Raw genomic sequence first — 18,427 nt, forward strand, 5'->3', positions numbered from 1 at the left:
GCAGATATGGTCACTGATACAGGCACAGTGGGATCTGGCTCCCAAATCCTGGCAGCAGAGGAGAGGAGAAACCCTCCACCATTGTTACCAAACATAAACACACACATACACACACACGTGCAGTGCCCATGCATGCTGACAGTAATGGTGATGTTTGTCAAGTACATTCTAGGCATGCACCTCCCTCACCTCAATCCATCATACAAGCCACCACCATAATAATAATCATGGTGATGATGGTAAAAATGATGACAATAAATGGCACAGCGGTTAGAGTTGGATCTTCTGCCTGGCTTCAACCCTGGTTTTGCCATTACCCAGCATGCAATCTTGATAAAGTTACTTAATTTTGTGTCTCAGTTCTATCACTCAGGCCTAATAGAAAACCCTACTTTACAGGGTTTCTGTGAGAATTAAATGAGTGTGTGTGTGTATACTCAGAACAATACTTAGTACCAAATATTCCCTTCATCCTGTAGCAGAAATAGCTCTGATCCATTGAGATATTGGACTGTGCCAGGTTTTGTTTTTTTTAGGTTTTGCAGAAATTATATTACATATTTTCTTGGCAGGAAATAGTGACAGTTCCCACTACATCATATGCCAGGTTTTAAGTTATCTATATTAGAACTGAAAACAGTTGTACTGAGGTACATACTACTACTACTACTACTACCACTATTAACCCATTTTAGAGGCGAGACAACTGAGAATGAAAAAGAGTGCATTTGGCCAAGCCACCACACCCAATGACAGAGCTGGGACTTGAACCCAGGAATCTTTGACTCCAAAGCTCTTGTTTTTAACCACTCCTAGTTCCCAAAGAAGACTACAGAAAACTACCTCCTGCCTTTTCCTAGAATTCATCTGTACCAGGGCGATCCCCAAATTCATGAGTTTGCAAAGCCCAAAAGAATCCGGAGGAGCAACTCCATCAAAGGATGGGGTGCTGAGGCCAAGATCATCCAGACCTTCCGGCAGCAGCTCCGGAGACAGGGTTGCTGGGTACATGTGGCCACGTTACCCGATTTGAAAATGGTGTCCCAGGCCAGAGTGTGCGCCTGCCAGACCTTGGTGTTGAGGCTCTTGTGCAGCTCGACCGGCGTGACCATCATTCTCCCAAATGTGCTCATCATCTGTGGGGAACACAAATGCCTTTTCACCCCCGTTTCTCTTTCTCTCAAAGACAACTTGCACTCCTTGAGAGAAGTGTTCTAAACAACTGCACCCTTTGCTCCCCTAAAGGCCGGAATTCCAAGGATGCCTCAGGGCTCTCAGCACAGTCCCCGGCCCCACCCTCCAGGGACGTATGAAAATCATCTTTGGGATGCTTTTCCACTGGATGTGTTTCATAAAAAAATTGATCTTATGACCTAAACATAAAAAAAGAAGGATACAAATCTCATATCCATTTCCATTTCCAATAATTTCCAAACTTCAGCCATTCCTAAAACCAGTTTCACAGGGTCTACTGTCTCTACATACAACCTAAACAATCCCCCAAATTTTAATCTGAAAATTTTCAGACTCTTTGCACTAGTATTTTAATCAACTGACCTTTAACTGAAATACCTACTTTCACCTTGCCTGACAACGACTGAATGTGCCTTTTTTTATTATATGTACGTCTATGTACGTTCATTCATGAAAATATGCAACACATATTAAAATGAACACTTAACTGCTGTAATCAAATATGTGTGGATGCCACTCTTGGGAAACACTGTGATGCACATTTGTTAGGTTCTGTAAACGTTTTATAAGGAAAGGTTCTCTACCCAGGAGATGCTTACTGTTTTGATGGCCATGATGAAGTTCAAAGCTTCATCGCCTGCATTCTTCTGAAGGAGCCCAAATCTCTTCTCATATAGCACAAGGCAGATGCCTGTTATTTAAAATAATCAACACTGTTACCCATTCACAACGACACTGGCATCCATGATTAGCTGGCTACCAAAGGCTCAATTCTGTCTCCCATAAAAGTGAGGTCTTGGGCTTCCCTGGTGGCGCAGTGGCTGAGAGTCCGCCTGCCGATGCAGGGGACACGGGTTCGTGCCCCGGTCCGGGAAGATCCCACATGCCGCGGAGAGGCTGGGCCCGTGAGCCATGGCCGCTGAGCCTGCGCGTCCGGAGCCTGTGCTCCGCAACGGGAGAGGCCACAACAGTGAGAGGCCCGCGTACCGCAAAAAAAAAAAAAAAAAGATCTTTTCGAAGAACAGAGGAAAAGCAAATTCTCTGAGAGAAAGGGGCCTGATTACTCTCCTCTCTTTCTAGAATTATTTCCAGGTCCAATGACTCATCCCCTGCAGAACCTCCTGATCGGAAAAGCCACTGTGAAGATGCAGCCATTTTTGTACATGAGTGAATCTCTCCTGTAACGTCTTGATCTTCTCAGAGTTTACCCTTGATATCATGTGTAGCAGCCATTGTTAATGACCTACTCCATACTCATTCTTGCCCATTTCTTCCCTAAGAGAACCCGGATTTTATTTAGGCTGTCAATGTATCAGTCCTCAGGCAATAAGTCAGGATTGATCTAAGACAATTCTGTTCCCTGATTTCCCAGGCTTCCTGTAGCAGCCAAAGCAGTCACATGACCCAGGTCTGGCCAATGAGATTCAAGGGAGACACTTTTGCTTTCTTGATAAAGGGGAAAGCACAGCTGGTTTAGCTCTTCCCTCTTTCCTTCTTGCTTTTGCTAGAATGCAGGGGTGAGGCCAGGAGGGGCAGGAGCCATTCTGCAAGAAGCCAACTAGCTCAGGATAGATGAGAAGGAAGACAGAACAGGCTTGGGTCCCGGGGACATCACTGAGTGCCAGCTGTGGACTGGCTTCCTCAGGACTTCTCATAATGGTGGACAATAATTTGTCAACCACCATGGTCAGGTTTTCTTTGACTTGCAAAGAAATGCATTTGATACTCCTTAATCTGGGTATTTCCAGTGGACGATTTCCAAAGCGTACTCTTCTTTTCTCCTCTATAATCATTCCCTCTTTCCCTTAACACCTTCTGTGGATTTCTTATTGGCATGGGGCTTTCTCATGTGCTAAGATGACAGTCTGTAACTTTACAACGAGGTCTATCTGATGGGGGAGACAGGTCAGGACAAAAGCCTCTGTCCCGGGGCACCCTCTCCAATCCTTCACGTTAGCAGTCAAGAGTGATCCTTCCGGCAAATCGGACCTTGGCACCTTCCTGCTAAAATCACTCTCCTATCGCTCCCAGGGACTCTGGGCTCAAAGCCAAATGCCCATCCCTGGTTTACAGGACTGACATGGGCTGGCCGCTGCTTCCTCCTATCCTCTGCCCTGGACATCCTCGTCCCTTGCTGGACATGCTCCAGTTACTCAGAACACCCTTCTTTCTCCTCAACGCAACACTCTCTGTTCCTTCAGCCTGGAACATTCCATCTTCCTTCACTTTCACCTGGGAAACTCCTGCTTATCCCCCAGGCCTAGGCTGAGATGGTACCACCCCTGTGAAGCATCCCTGACCATGCTCAGCTGACGCAGCCACTAGGATTCTCCCCCAGCCTTGAACCCCCTCAGTCAAGTGCTCCGCATTCTACTGCTACTGCCTCGTTCCCCTGCCCGCATATCGACTGGGCAGCGAGCACGTCAAGGCAGGGCTTTGCTTTTATTCCCAGCGTGGTCCTTGAAAAGTGACCATGCTCCCTTCTGTTCAGAACTTTCCATGGCTCAACATCGGACTCAAAGTAAATGTTCTTGCGGGGACTTTCAGGCCCCAGCTTAATCTTTCTCAGCTCCTCTTTCCCCTCCCCCCATAATCCACTCACACCAGCATCCTCAAAGTTCCCCAAAGACATTATTCATACTTTCACCCCAGGACATTTGCACCTCCTGTCTCCACTGTCCCAACAGGCTTCCCACAGATACCCCAGTGGCTTGCTCCTTGCCTTCCTTTAGGTCTCACCTCAAATGTCTCCTTACCAAGCAGACTTGCCTCACCTAGGAACCTACATTCTTTCTTGACTCCCTTACTCCTTGGCAGAGTATATATTAAAATATATTTACTATTGATTGTCATCCCTACTAAAATCTGAGCTCCATGTGAACAAGGATGTTGCCTGTTTTGTTCACTGCTGTGTCCCTAGTACAGTGCCTGGCACATAGCAGGTGTTGTATAAATGTTTGTTAAATGACTACATAAACAGTCCAGAGGGTAGAGCATCACCTAAACGCCTGAAAGCATTAAGAGGGCTGCTATGGCCTTTCCTACTCAGCAATAGTGTATGATTACAGAAGAGTTGTCCACAGGGCCATGTCTGTCCTCAAAATCACTTGCAAAATCAAGTGAACAAGACGTGAAGAAAACTTACTTTCAAATGACCATTTGTTCAGCTCGCTGTACAAGTCTTCAATGCAGCCTCGCTCATCACAGAGCTCACTTATTCTACCTGTAAAATCAGCCAAGACCTTAACAGAAAGAAATCACCAAAGACACATTTCAGTCACTGGAGGAAAACAAAAGTTTCAAGTTCAGTAAGTTAGCTTCAGGTTTTGCTACCTTGTATATTCACTGCCCATAATGTTACTCATTCTGAATCATCACTAATTATATATTCTCCTTGGCAGTTCATCTTCTGCCCCAACACCCTTGTCCTGGGTTATTTCCTGAGCTTTCCCTGCAGCCTCCCTGAAGCTTAGGTTTCAGCTTTTGATCTAAATTTAAGAAAAGGAAAACATTTCTTCTAATCAGAATGGAGAATAAACCGCAAAGGAGGAATCAGCCCAGTGTCTCTGTGGGGACAACGTCTCAAGGACTCTGGCTACCCTGAGGTTTGCCACTTCCATAGCTGGGCAGGCAAACGTCTCCTTACTGGTTGGTGTTGTATGAAGCATGTTAAGCTTAGAGCCAGGGAACTGTAAGTTCTGGACACAGCGCCTTTACCAAACAGCTCTGTCACCTTGGACAGGTCCTATACAGCCCCTAGAGGCCCGTTTCTACAATCAGCGTTTTAGACGACTAATGCTTTGCATTTAATGAGGCTTGTATAGAATGAGGCATGGTACAAAGTGTATTACCTTAGCTGATCCTCAAATAACCTCATGAGGTAGAAAGTACTGTCATTACTCCCATTTCCTAGGTAACAGATGAGAAAACTGAGGCTTAGAGAGTAGCTAAGCCACTCTCCCTTGGACACATAAAAGTGGCTCTGCTGGGGTCTGAAATAGGGTATATGTGACCACAAAATCCACAGGTGCAACTAATGGGCATGTTTAGTTTGTCCACATAGCATGTTAAAAAGTACTTTGAATTAGTTACCATCAAAAAATCCAGAGATTTCACATGAACATATGAATTTTCCATTAGTCATCAAAAAATAATAATAATTACTAGATCTGGTGACACTGGGTCTACATTTCCATGTGGCAGGCATTTGCCAGAGCTGGGGCAGCTGTCCCCTCTAGAAAGGGCATGCACTATTCTGCTTGCTAAAATCCCTATTGGGCCTGTCTTATACATTGATATTAATCACCTGGCCCTTGGAAGCTTCTGAATTTGCAATCTTTCACCTACATGATCCTATGTGGGTCCAGTTCAAAATAAATACTGAGAGTGAACAGGAGTAAAAAGAATCCTCTACATGTTTAAATTCCCCCTTTGGGCCCCTGCTGGCTAAAGGATAACATCTAAAAACCTCAGCATGGCACAAAAATATTGTAAAGACCTGCCCTCTGCCCAGCATCATTTCAGAGAAAGCTTCACTTCAGCTGCACTAAATGTACTGTTCTCTGAACACACCATCTCATGCCTCCATATTTGCAGCAGGCTATGCTCTCTGCCTGAATGCCTTTTCCCACCTTCTCTGGCTTGCAGACTCCTGCTCATCCTAAAAAACCCAGCTCAGCTGTCACTACCTAGGAAGTGTATAGTGTTATCTCATTTAATCCTCACAGTAAACCTATGGAGTGGGAATTGTTACTCCCAGTTTATAGACTGGGAAAGTGAGCAAGTTAAATGGTACAGTCAGGTTACATAGCTGGTGGGGGTGGGGTGACGTTCAAAACCAGGACTGTAGAATGTCAAAGTCTATGCTCGTAACTGCTCCCTTATCGTAATACTACTTTAAAAGGGAGTGAAGGAGGGGGGAATAAGGAAGGAGGATGTGGAGAGGAATGAGGAGAAAAGGAAGACTCCTGAATCATCCAAATTGCCTGCCTTTTCTTCTGCACTTTGTAGCTGTGGCTTGAAGCTCCACTAAATCCCTCCACCCCCAGGAGAACCAGGAAAGCGAACCCCGTCCTGCAAACCTCATTGATTTTGTTGTCCAGCTTCATAATTTCCACTGGTTTCATGAGTTTCTTTTGAAAGGCACTCCTGACCCTCTGCCAGTCTTCTCCTTCCCTGGGAGAGAAGCAGAATTATATTTAGAGCAAATGGAAAGGAAAAGAACGAAGAAGCAGAGACACCTCCAGTTCTCTGACTTCATAAACTATATAACCAAATGAACACAGAATCGTGCCAAGAAACAGCCAGAGAATAATTAGTATTGGAATATTCGGGGCTGGTTTGACAATACGATGAATAATCACTTTTCCCTTGAGCCAAAGATTGCACAGAAAGATGAAGTCCACATATTTGGGTTCAGAACTTTTGCTGTGCCCTCGCTGGGGTTGAACTGGGAGGCCAGTGGCCTGTTTCCAGCAGTAAGCATGGGCACGTGAACACCCACTTCACCAGCAACTCAGATCTGTTTGAGGAAAAAAATCTTGTCTTCTTTCAATTGGGTTGAAAGACACATTCACAGAACACCTCGAATTTAGAATTTTGCCATTGCCTTCAAATAACAGTGAGAGATTCACCGGAGCTGTAAAAAGCCTGTTCTCATCATGAACCCTTTTGCACTTGCTCTATAGATGACCACGCTGCCTGTGATGCATCATGCATTAATACTGTTTTTAATTCCAGTAATTACGGACTTCCCTGGTGGCTCAGTGGTTAAGAATCTGCCTGCCAATGCAGGGGACACGGGTTCGATCCCTGGTCCCAGAAGATCCCACATGCTGCAGAGCAACTAAGCCCGTGCTCCACAACTACTGAGCCTACGCTCCAGAGCTGGCGAGCCCGCTAGCCACACCTAGAAAAAGCCGCAGCGCAGCAACGAAGACCCAATGTAGCCGTAAATAAATAAATCCAGTAATTATATATATCCTGAAAAATACGACTATTAGGCATTGGGGGTAAAAAAAGTGCTAACGTATTAAATGCTAACAATGTCAAAGCTGAGGAATCATATCACATTAGAGTATTTCTCTCTAAAATGCAACCTCCACACCCCTCCATGCCAGCTTGCCAAGTAGGTCTATCTCCTAATTCCCACAGTTTCCTTTACAAAGGAAGGTCATTGTCAAAAGCAAAAGGAGTTAACTTCTGGCGTTTGAGCTACCAAGGGGGGAGAGGGGCGGGTCGCAGAATTTTAAGGGATAATTTTGTTTGTATAACATGTTTGCCTTGGCATGCTAACTTGACAATCTCATTCCACCCAAGAGTCCAAACATCATAATTCGCGTAACCTATTTTTTGACATTTCTTTGACGGAAAGGCCTGGCCCAGCCCCCTTGCCAGAAAGAACACAAGTGTTGCGTACTCAGCCCAGACGTCCCTCCACCCACTCTAGTCCACGCAAGAGCCCATGACCGCAGCAGGTACGGGCTTCCGTGTTCTCCCTGCATTAGAAGGGTCCAACCCCAGGGAACCCTCATTCCCGTCCCTTCCCAATTTCCAGCCGCCAAACCCCATCCTGCTTCCCGGACTCACAAGATCAGCAGTCCGTAGCCCTCCTCGCGATAGTCGCGATAGGCCTTCCACGGTTTGATCTCCAGACGCTGGGGGTACGCGCTCTCCGTGCGGTAGAGCGCTTCCAGCAGACACGGCGAGCCCAAGTGCACCGAGTCGAAGGAACCCAACTTCATGCGGAATATCTTGCCATATTTCTCGTGGTACTCCGCCTGCAGCGGGCCGGGCAGGGTGCGAAGTAAGCGCGCAACCGCTGCAGAGTCCCAAGAGCGCTTCTCCCTCCTCCCCGCCTCCTTCCTCTCGGGGACCGGGGCCCGCTGCAGCCTGGACACACAACCGAGCGCACCGTGCGCCCGAACCGCGCGCCTCGGGGAGGGTTTGGAGAGCAAGGCGGGGAGCAGAACCGGAACTGGGGGCGCGACGAGGCATTTACCAGCGTGTCGTGCTGTTTCTTGAGCCCTCCTTTCCAGAGAATCTCCAGCAGACTGCCCAGCAGTGGCCACTTGGTGGGACCGGGCAGGGCGGCCGCGTCTTGCGCCTCGCCCTGTTCCATCATGGGGCAGAGGGGCACCTCCCGCGGCCGACGGGGCGCGCACGCCGTAGATGTCACGGGTCTGGGGGGCTGCCCCAGGCTGCGCAGCTCCTGTAGGAAGGCGGCAAGGGAGCGGCTCTTGACGATGGGGGAGCTCATGGCAGCGGGGGAGACCGGGCGCTTGGGAATGTGCGGGGGCTGGGAAGGGCGAGGTGGCTAAAGAGGCGCCGGCGAGAGCTGGGGCCTTGACGATTCTGCGGAAGAGAGGCAAAGAGGGGCAGCAGGTGTGATGGAGAGGGCGGAAGACGGACAGAGAGCAGAAAGGAACTCGGCGAGGATGCTCGACGCTGCACCGCGCGGCAGCCTCAGGGAGCGGATGCCCGCCTAGCGCTGGCCGCAGGGGCTGGAGGAGCGCAGCCGGGAGTTGGGTGGCTCTTGGAAGAGCAAAGGAAAGGACGTGAGTCCGCCTGCTGGTTGCAAGTCTGACTTCCAGCTCTGGAGTAGCGAAGTGGAGGTGTCTAGGAAGGTAGAAGAGATGCTGCTGGCGCTGCGCTTTCCTCCTGTCCCTCTCCATGCTCCATGCCCGGGGACCATGTATTTATGGAGACAGGGCAGGCCCTGGGTGGCCAATGAGCACGCTAAGTGGGGCGGAGTGGGTTACGGCTGGCCAGGCCCGGAGGGACGCGGGACCCGGGGTTGGGGGTGGTGCATGGAAGTAGGATGGAGTCAGCGAGGTGAGCGAGGGCGCCGGGCCTCGGGTGACCGGAGCGCGGCTCTCCGGGCGGGAACGCCGCGGACTCCACCCTGGAGATAATCCCCCAGGGAAGGCACGCTCACTGGAGTTCACCGGACGTGCGCCGAGCGCGCCTCCCCGCCCTCCCCCGGCGGCCGGGAACTGCAGCCTCGCGCTTGCACAATCGCGCCGCCGCGCTGGCGAGGTCTCGGAGTATCGCCCCGAGGAGGCTGCCGGCGCCTGCCGGAGCCCGAGAGCCCGCGCGTTGCCCGAAACCAGTTTTTTTGCCAGCCTGGACGGAAGTGTTTTTGGAGGAAGGTTGGCTTTCTGCACCTCCCAAGGTGGGGAGGGTTTGAGTCTTAGTGAAAGGCACCCGAAGAGGGGATTTCACCTTAGGGTCTTAACTTGGGCAAGGAGGAGCCGCTGAATTTGGAGAGTTTTCTCCCTAGCTGCTCCATTTTGGTTGTTATGAAGATGTAATGAGTGAGTGCAGGTAAAGCGCCTACAACGTAGTCCACCGTCAGTACTCCACCTGATGTTGCCATTTTAGCTGGTTATGAAATGAGAGGCAAAAGCAGGGCTCGTGGTTGAGACTGGGCATCTGCCCCTCCCTCCATTTGGACACCGACCACCTTGTGCAAAAGCTAGGCACCTGCACCTTCGAACCGCGGCCCCTACCATCCCCATCCATCCCTACAAAGTCCATCTTAAGCAAGCGCGGGAGGGAACACACCATACACACACACACACACACACACACACACACACACACACTTCCTAGGGTCCTCGTGGCTGGCAAGGGTAGAACTCTCTGTACTAACCAAGGAAGAGAAGTTGGAGACTTTGCTGATTGTTTTGAAGTGGTTCGTATTCTTTCGTTCTGATCCAGTACAAAAACGACCGCCAGCCAAGGAGGAGGTGAGGGAAGTTCTGTTTCCTCTGAGGGTTTTCAGTCACGTGACTGCGTCATTTTGACCCTGGTGTCAAATCCTTCTCTCGTAAGTTTATTGTAAACTTTTAGCTGGTTTTTTGAAAACCTTTTGCAGGCCGACTTGAGCTTGAACTCTGTCATTTCAGATTTGTCTTGATTAAACGTTAATGGCTGTTAATGTTAATAAAAGTAATAGTTATATATTTATATAATTCATACATAATGTATTATAGCTATATAGATATCTATATACACTATATAGTACATATTCTATAGCATATGCTATAGAATATACACTATATGTAATATATCTATATATACACTATATAGTACATATCCTATAGCATATGCTATAGAATATATACTATATGTAATAGACACTATATCATATATACCATATGTTACTTAGTGTACAAATGTAAAGCTTTCTAGGGCTTATGATAAGCCAGGCACTAAGCTAGACATTTTTCGTAGAATTTCCCATTTCAGCCCAATGGCAAAAAAATAAATGAATAAATAAAGTTAAAATTTAGAGCGTTCTATAATTTGCCCTGTGTCACAGACCTTATCATAGTGTTATGTGGAAGTCAGACCCAGATTTTCTGATTTTGGCCTTTACTATGTACCTTCATATACAACATGCTATATTACATCACCCTTTCTTAAACCAGGAATATCTCGGAATATTGGAAATGTTTCTTAAATGGGAATATCTCCAAAACGGCGGTGGGTGGGATCAGTATATGTGGAGCTGTGTGGTGCAAATGTTGTTTTACGCCTCAATGATGGTAAAATAAATAAATAAAAAGCCCCAAACAGAAGAAGCATTCAGTTCACCACTGTGTGCCTTTCTTCTGGCAGGGTGCTTGACACATAGTAAGTGCTCAAGAAATGCTGAATCCTATTGTTATGTCAGCTGTTGAGTTATCTGCCCACCCCCAACCCCACCCCCACCCCCGCTGTGTTTTCTTTTCTTTCTCTCTCTGCAGGTGTGCTTAAGCAGAAAGGAAAATAATTTCAGATTTGCTAGGTTTTCACATGAGTTTAGCATCGTTTTGCTTTATAAACTCCAAATAGATACTTAGAAGTGCAGGCAGTCGTTAGTCTCATAATAGCCAGCAAGAAAATTCCTATTTCAGAGAAATTGTTTTTTCATGTCCAGTGGAGAAAGTCCCGGATTGCAAAAGAAAGCAGTGCTGGTTCTTTAAAACTTGGTTGACATCAACACATACCCGTCTTTGATGAGGTGCAGCTGAATACAAAATGACTACTTTGAGCCCCTTCCCAGAAACTCACTCTCCCTCCCTTGGCCTCCTCTGTCGCTTGAGCCCCTGTGAGTCATCCCCATAGGGATGTTGCTGGGAATTACTAATGAGAGATCTTGAAGCACCTGGTACAGGCCCACCATCATTACCAAGACAGGCCCAGGCCCTCTGTGTTGTTCCGGGAAATCTTACCGAGTCCTGAATGGATAATTATACTCCAGCCCTCACACCAAGTGGCCGCAGATGACAAAATTCTGTGTGTGTGTGTGTGTGTGTGTGTGTGTGTGTGTGTGTGCATGCACATGCGCATTTGTGTGAGCTTGTGTGATGAGGGTGAGGTTGAGGGTCCCGAAGAGGGCAACGGCTGATTTCTCTGTGCTGAGAAACACAGCACTCTCTCAAATATATCAAATGTTAATACATAGTTTTGTGCTTCAGAGCTTTGGCTAAACTAGCGGGTGTGTTGTATATCCACTTACTGATTGTGGAAACTTGAAGGACTTACTTTCCACATCTGTCGAACGGATGGTATTAGAACCAACCACACGGTAAAGGTCAAGTCTCCTGGAAATAAGAGTAATAAAAATAGCCAATCTCGTGGGGTTGCTGTGAGAATAATACATCTATAGTTCTTAGCACAGTAAAATGCTCGGTGAATATTACCTACAATATTACTGTATTGTATGCCATGGTTTTTGCAAACTACATACAAGAGAGGCAACATAGATGTCTCAGTTGTTATACCGAGTGTTCAACTTAATACTGTAGTTTCGACTCAGGAAACTGTATAATTGAATAAAGCCAGAGGAAGACTAGCAAAGAAATGCTGGTGAGTTCAAATCCCAGCTCAGCCACTTAGGAGCCGGATCAACCAGCGATAATTTACTTTTATCTCTGTCAGGCTCAGGTAGCTCATCTCAAAGTGCTGATAATGAGAGGACCTACCCAGTAGGGTTTTTCCGAGGATGACAAAGCACTGAAAGTCCTTGGCATATAGTAAAAGTTTTAAAATGTTTATTGTTAACATTAATAAGAATTAACAGGGTTTGGGCTCTCAAATAATGAAGGTCATAATCTCTGTTGCATCTGTCTTGGGGTTTCCTGCCTGATTAGACACACACACACAAAATCCTTGAAATTACAGACATTGTCTCCTTTTTTTTTTTTTTATCTCTGCTAGAGCAAATGACACAGTGCTGCCCCTTTTACCTTGGCCAGCATCCAATAAGCACATAATAGGCAATTGATCATTGATGATTTCCTCATTGCCAAATGAAAAGAGAAAGATTTGTATCAATACATTCTTTGTTTTCTGAGGAAGAGACTGTTGGAAAATCCCAGGAGGGTTTTATTTGAGTGTCATACAGGAAGCAATTCTATATGACAAAAAGAATAGCTTGGCTTTCAACAGCTTGGGTTGAAGCCAAGGCTCTACCACTCACTAGCTGTGTGACCTTAGGCAAATTATTTAACCTCTCTGAGCCTAGTTTCCTCATTCATAAAATTGGGGGTTACTATACTTACGTCTTAGGAAGGTTAAGATGAATATTTGAAATATCAGCCGAAGTGCAATCAACCATTGTCTTCACAAACGTCCATTTGGCCCCTGTATATGCTTGATAATTTCTGAGTAGAATTCAGCCCTTTTGGTAAATTATACTATGAAAAAATGTATCTTAAAGCCTCCAAAATGCAGTTACATGGAGAGAACTTTTGTAAAATTTCGTTAAAAGAGCAGGTTCATTTCTAAGGAGATGAAAAACACAGGTATACACTCAAGTTTATAAGTCATTTTACTATTTATTTATTTAGGCCACATCATGAGGCATGTGAGATCTTAGTTCCCTGACCAGGGATTGAACCTGTGCCCCCTGCAGTGGAAGTGCAGTATTAACCACTGGACCGCCAGGGAAATCCCAACAAATTGTAATTCATTGAAGAGCTACTATGTGTCTGCCAGACATTTTGTATCTCTACTCACACAATTGCTAAGTTAAGTGTTATTTCCCATTTTGTGTGAGTAAACTTGTTTCTTATAGAGTTTAAGCCAGACCTGAGTTTGAACCCACCATGCTACATATTACCAAACTGGTCCACCTTGTCCTCACCTGCAAAATGGGAATAATAATAGTGGCTCTTATATGTTATTATAACACTGTAGTTTTACTTGTAACTTGAGTTCTAGCTTGCTTCAGGAGGTCCCTGACGGCAGGAAGACTGTCTGTCTTCTGCTGTATTCTTAGTACCTATAACTATGCTTGGATCAGTCAAGGTGCCCAATAAATAATTGTCAAATAAGATATTGCAAAATAACAAAGATTAAATGCCTTACGTGTTACAGCTGTACTTGTTCTATTTGGTTGATTCTGTGGTTCTGGTGAAACACAGTTCCTGTGTTTAATTACAAACCTTATATATAAAGAGACATTTTATTTCCTTTTTTCAGAAATATCTGGGGAAATCGAGGTCTGTATGTAGATGTGCCCTCTTTAAAGTAATAGAGCATCTCCACATAAAAATGGAGAAAATCACACAGAAACGAAGACCCAACACAGCAAAAATAAATAAATTAATTAATAAACTCCTACCCCCAACATCTAAAAAAAAAAATGGAGAAAATCAATTAAATGAATTAATATTTTGAATAGTGTTTTTTACATGGTAAATAGTAAGTATTAGCAGTTACTATTATTATTATTATTAGCAGTAGTAATAGTAGTATTAATTTTGGAAGATCTAGATATAACTGTCTGGTCCAGAGTCAAGCTAAACTGACTAATGAAAAAAATCCATTGATGTTGAAAAATTCTATTGGTGCTGATAAATGGAATATTTATAAGTGGAATATTTCCTGCCATATCAATAAACAAAGGATGTCACAGTCACCAATGATTGCAGCCCTCCAGCATGAGCTGGTGAGCCGTGAGGAAACTCAGGGCTGAAAAGAATACCCGCCATCTAGCTGCCGTCCGACTGCAGCCACTCCCTGCGATGAGTCCTGAGGAAACTCAGGATGTGAAAATACAGGCCCTAGATAGCTGAGGTGCATATCAAAGGAATGATTTCAGTGAGCCCAGACTCTTGCACCTTCCCATACATAGAAAAGCACTAAATTCCTTAACTTGAAATATCTGGTTTTCTTTATTTAACCATAATTTTTTGATGTTCCCAATTACCTGCTCTTTGTTGCAAAACTCCTATATATCCTGGCCCCTCCCCTCACCTCCTCGGAGCAGTTTCTCAGAGCTATCTGAAACGCTGTCTCCTGGGCTGCAGCCCTCATTTTGCCCCAAATAACTCTCATGTTGTGCTTATAATGTTTTTAAGTCAACAGTACCATATACGTTTCACAATTAACTTTTAAAATTACATCAGCAGGGCTTCCCTGGTGGCGCAGTGGTTAAGAATCCACCTGCCAATGCAGGGGACATGGGTTCGAGCCCTGGTCCAGGAAAATCCCACATGCCGCAGAGCAACTAAGCCCGTGTGCCACAACTACTGAGCCTGCGCTCTAGAGCCCACAAGCCACAACTACTGAGCCCGAGTGCCACAACCACTGAAGCCCGCATGCCTTAGAGCCCGTGCTTCACAACAAGAGAAGCCACCGCAATGAGAAGCCTGTGCACCACAACAAAGAGTAACCCCCGCTCACCACAACTAGAGAAAGCCTGTGCACTGCAACAAAGACCCAACACAGCCAAAAACAAATAAATAAATTTTTTAAAAAATTTCATCATCACATGGGTCTCCATTCTATGCTTTCTTGCATGATGTAACTTGGTTAATTCCATCACGGTGAAAATCAGGAAAATTCCATGACAGGATTATTATTGCTAATTATTTTGGACCCAGAGTACATTCTGTTTCGTTCCTGTTTGTCAAGAGCCTGCCTTGACATATCTTACTGTGGCTGTTGGCTTGGATGAAGGATTATTGAGCTCTGATGGTGTCTTGCCAGAGTTTGAACCACTACACGTGTACTTCCACACGGGATTGGCACCTTAAAACGGAACCGATGGAAAGTACCTGCATCGTCAGGGTGAGTAAACTCCAGAAAGAATGGAAGTGGATATCCAGTTGTTTGCCAATATTCATGAATTGGGCCAGGTGAGCAATTCTAAAACAAGGAAACTCTAGAAGAGTCCTTTTATCTTTGGGAGGAAAACCGTTTAGCTAGCAGAGTACTTAGGCAGCCTGTGTGTAGCAGCAGCGAAATGGCCCTCACCGTTCAGATCTCATTACCTGATTTTTCCACCGAAAGAGAACAGCTGTGCAAATTCCTGTATTCTAGTTCTTGGTGATATCAAATGACAGTCACAGTCCAACCTCATTGCAACTTGGATAGAATAGTCTGGGCTCTTGTATGTTTACATGAACACTGAGATTCCTCCAGAATAATGGGCTTTTCTGTTAAAAAATAATTTAACGTACGTTTCCGGTGGTCTCTTGTTTTGTTTTTTACTCTATCCAGGTAGAATGGAATTCTTTGGAAGTGGAGTTATTCCACACATGGTTACTGAGCACCTACTACGTGCCCGGCACCATTCCTGGCACTGGAGATACAATGATGGATAACACAGACAAGGCCTCTGACTTCTTGGAGCTCACATGACAGACAACACACGTGTAATCAAAGAAATAGAATAATTTCAGATAGGCACAAAATAGGGAGATGGGATGGAGATAAATTGGGGTTATGTATGGTTACTGTGCTTTGGTTATCTGCAAAGCCCTTCCTAAGGAACTAACATTTGAGCTCAGACTTCAATTATGAGAAGTAGTTGGCCTCACTAAGACCTGGAGGATCAGGACCAGGTCCTTCACAGCTAACAGCTGAAGGAGCCCCACACAGATACTCACACAAAGAATCCTGATCAGAAACACAAATATATTTTATTCACCCTAAAGACAAAGGGACAGTATTTCCTACTGTCATCTCTAAACCTAATTATCAAATGGTTCCTGGTTGCCATGCTCTAGTATTGCAGAGGCATTTTATTATTTCAAGGTTTTGTTTGGTGACACAGGTGTGAATGTTAAAATTATTTAAATAAACACGAGTTGCTTAAAGTAAGAATTAAACTGAATAATGCTATTAAGACCATCTTCCATACTTTCCCAGTGCACAGGTGGAACCAGCTTCCGTAAGGTAAGCATCAGGAAGGAGTGAACTTTGGTCGATTTCTTGGGTCCTGAAATGTTGCACATAGAAGCTATCTGTGAGTCATTTGATCAACCAAACGCTGCACAAAATGCTCTTGAGCGCTAAGTTTAGAGGCACGTGGCCTCCTGTCTTCCAGCTCCTGAGAAATATAATGGTTCTGAGGACATGTGTTTAAAATAAAACAGAGCTGGGATCAGCGTGATGAACTTTTATGGGTTTTGAACCCAGCATCCGGGCTGTCTTCTGACTTCTCTTGGAGGTGTTGCTTCTCCCACCAGCACTCTGTGTGGTTATACAGGGTTATCTCATACTCCAAGGGAGGGATCACGATTTAGGACCAATCAGCAGATTCCATCCCCTTGGGTAAGATGGGGTGCGTCCATCTGGAATGAGCTCGTGATCCAAGTCAGTCAAATCAGTGAATTCTGGGACTTTTGCTGGAGCAACTGGGAGAGAGAAGACTCTTTCCACCGGGAGGGGTAGCTGAGAGCCCAAATTGGCTGGGTGCCACCACGTAGAGAAGGCTGCCCTAAGGGCAAAGCCAGCTCAGAGGAAAGCAGAGCTAAGAAGTGGAGGTGAGGGAAAGGGAACATCAAATCCTGATGGTATCGTTTGCGACCATGTATCCATCCATTCCTGATTTTCTGTTCAGCGGCCAACACATTCCTCATTTTTGCTAATTCCATTTTGACCTGGGTTTCTCCTCTTGCATCTTAGAAAATACTGGCTAATACAGTCATACTAAACATTATGTTGCTATCAGACCTTCCGAGGTTGTATTTTGTGCCCCAACATTGTGTTTGCAATACTCTTGCCCCCATCAGCACCTCTGCCACCGCATCTCGATGGCCTGCTTAGTGTAGTGGTTACAAGGGGTTGATTTAAGCCAAGTTTAAGTCCAGCTCCCCTACTTCCTGGCTGTGCAACCTTGAACAGACGGCTCAGAATCTCTGTGTCTCAGCTTCTTCATCTATAAAACATGGATTACGATCATACCTACCTCCTAAGTCTATCAAAGTGATTGAGTTAATTCATGGAAAGCACCTAGAAGAGTGCTTGGCCAGCAGTAAATAAATACAAAATAAATGGCTCTTTATGTGTTTTCGTCATGTCTAGTGCACACTCTCTCTGTTACCCTTTCTTTTATCCACATCAGCTCTCAGAAAGGAAGCTGAGAATACTGGTCCCCCTCATTCTGAACTGGTTTCTCGCACAAGCGTATCCTCAAAGGAAGCCCTTTCTCTAAGGGACTGAGAAATCCCTGCTAAGGGAATCTGAGGCATTTGTAGAAGGTCAGAGTGTATTGTCAGGGGCAGAAGAATACTCGTAGAGCTCAATGAGAATGCCACCTATGCAGGGGCAAGACATGTGAATGCAGAAAAATTAAATTCAGGCTTTGGACAGGTGTCCGAAGGTATGGGGATGGAGGGAAATTATTTTTCATGGAAATAAATAGCCATTTTATGGAATGAACAAGAGCACCTCCACCTGTCGCCCTGCTCTGAGACTTGTGAGCCATGAGTCCCCGGTGTTTCATCAACAATAGTGTCCCCGGGGTGTCCGTCCGTTCACTTTTACTTATACAACATTCACAATCAGTTAATCTCGCCAACATAAATAAATATAGTATCCTCATGCCTGAGCTTGTGACTTGATTTCAAAACCATTCAATCACATATAGAGCTCCTCACGTGTTTTTGCTCCATGAAGTGTAAGTGACTCAGATATATTGTTATTCAACAGGATGAATACCATGACGAGGCCACAGGGCTGCTGACATTTTCTGGGGTCTAAAACATAAAACAAGTAGTTCAATAAAATAACTTTTCTCTAAAATGAAAATGTGTGCATCGCTCCGTGGTCCAAATCCTTGTCTTTATCTTAGAGGAGAAAATTGTTTAGAAAATAGACTTGGGCATCAGATGTACTTGGGTGCAAATTTCAGCTTCAGAATTCATCAAGTTCTATGACTACTGGCAAGTGAAATCACTTTTTCCAGCCTTGGCTTCCTTATCAGTGAAAAGGAGGATATTACCAAGCT

The 18,427-nt window shown here is 45.4% G+C and overlaps 1 protein-coding gene across 1 annotated transcript in view; it reads right to left on the reverse strand.

Annotated features, from left to right (window-relative positions):
• The window catches only part of CYP24A1 (cytochrome P450 family 24 subfamily A member 1), a gene marked incomplete at both ends in the record, with an annotated part of 13,316 nt that extends 4,864 nt beyond the window's left edge, over positions 1-8,452 (reverse strand). Inside the window, 6 exon segments of the mRNA XM_082671312.1 lie at positions 995-1,136; positions 1,794-1,885; positions 4,340-4,436; positions 6,276-6,369; positions 7,783-7,973; positions 8,195-8,452. Coding sequence (XP_082527438.1) covers positions 995-1,136; positions 1,794-1,885; positions 4,340-4,436; positions 6,276-6,369; positions 7,783-7,973; positions 8,195-8,452 — 874 coding nt within the window.
• Between the last annotated feature and the right edge of the window lie 9,975 nt (positions 8,453-18,427).

This window comes from Grampus griseus (genome assembly GCF_964374135.1).
Source record: "Grampus griseus genome assembly, chromosome: 14".
In the NCBI taxonomy this organism is placed as follows: Eukaryota; Metazoa; Chordata; class Mammalia; order Artiodactyla; family Delphinidae; genus Grampus; species Grampus griseus.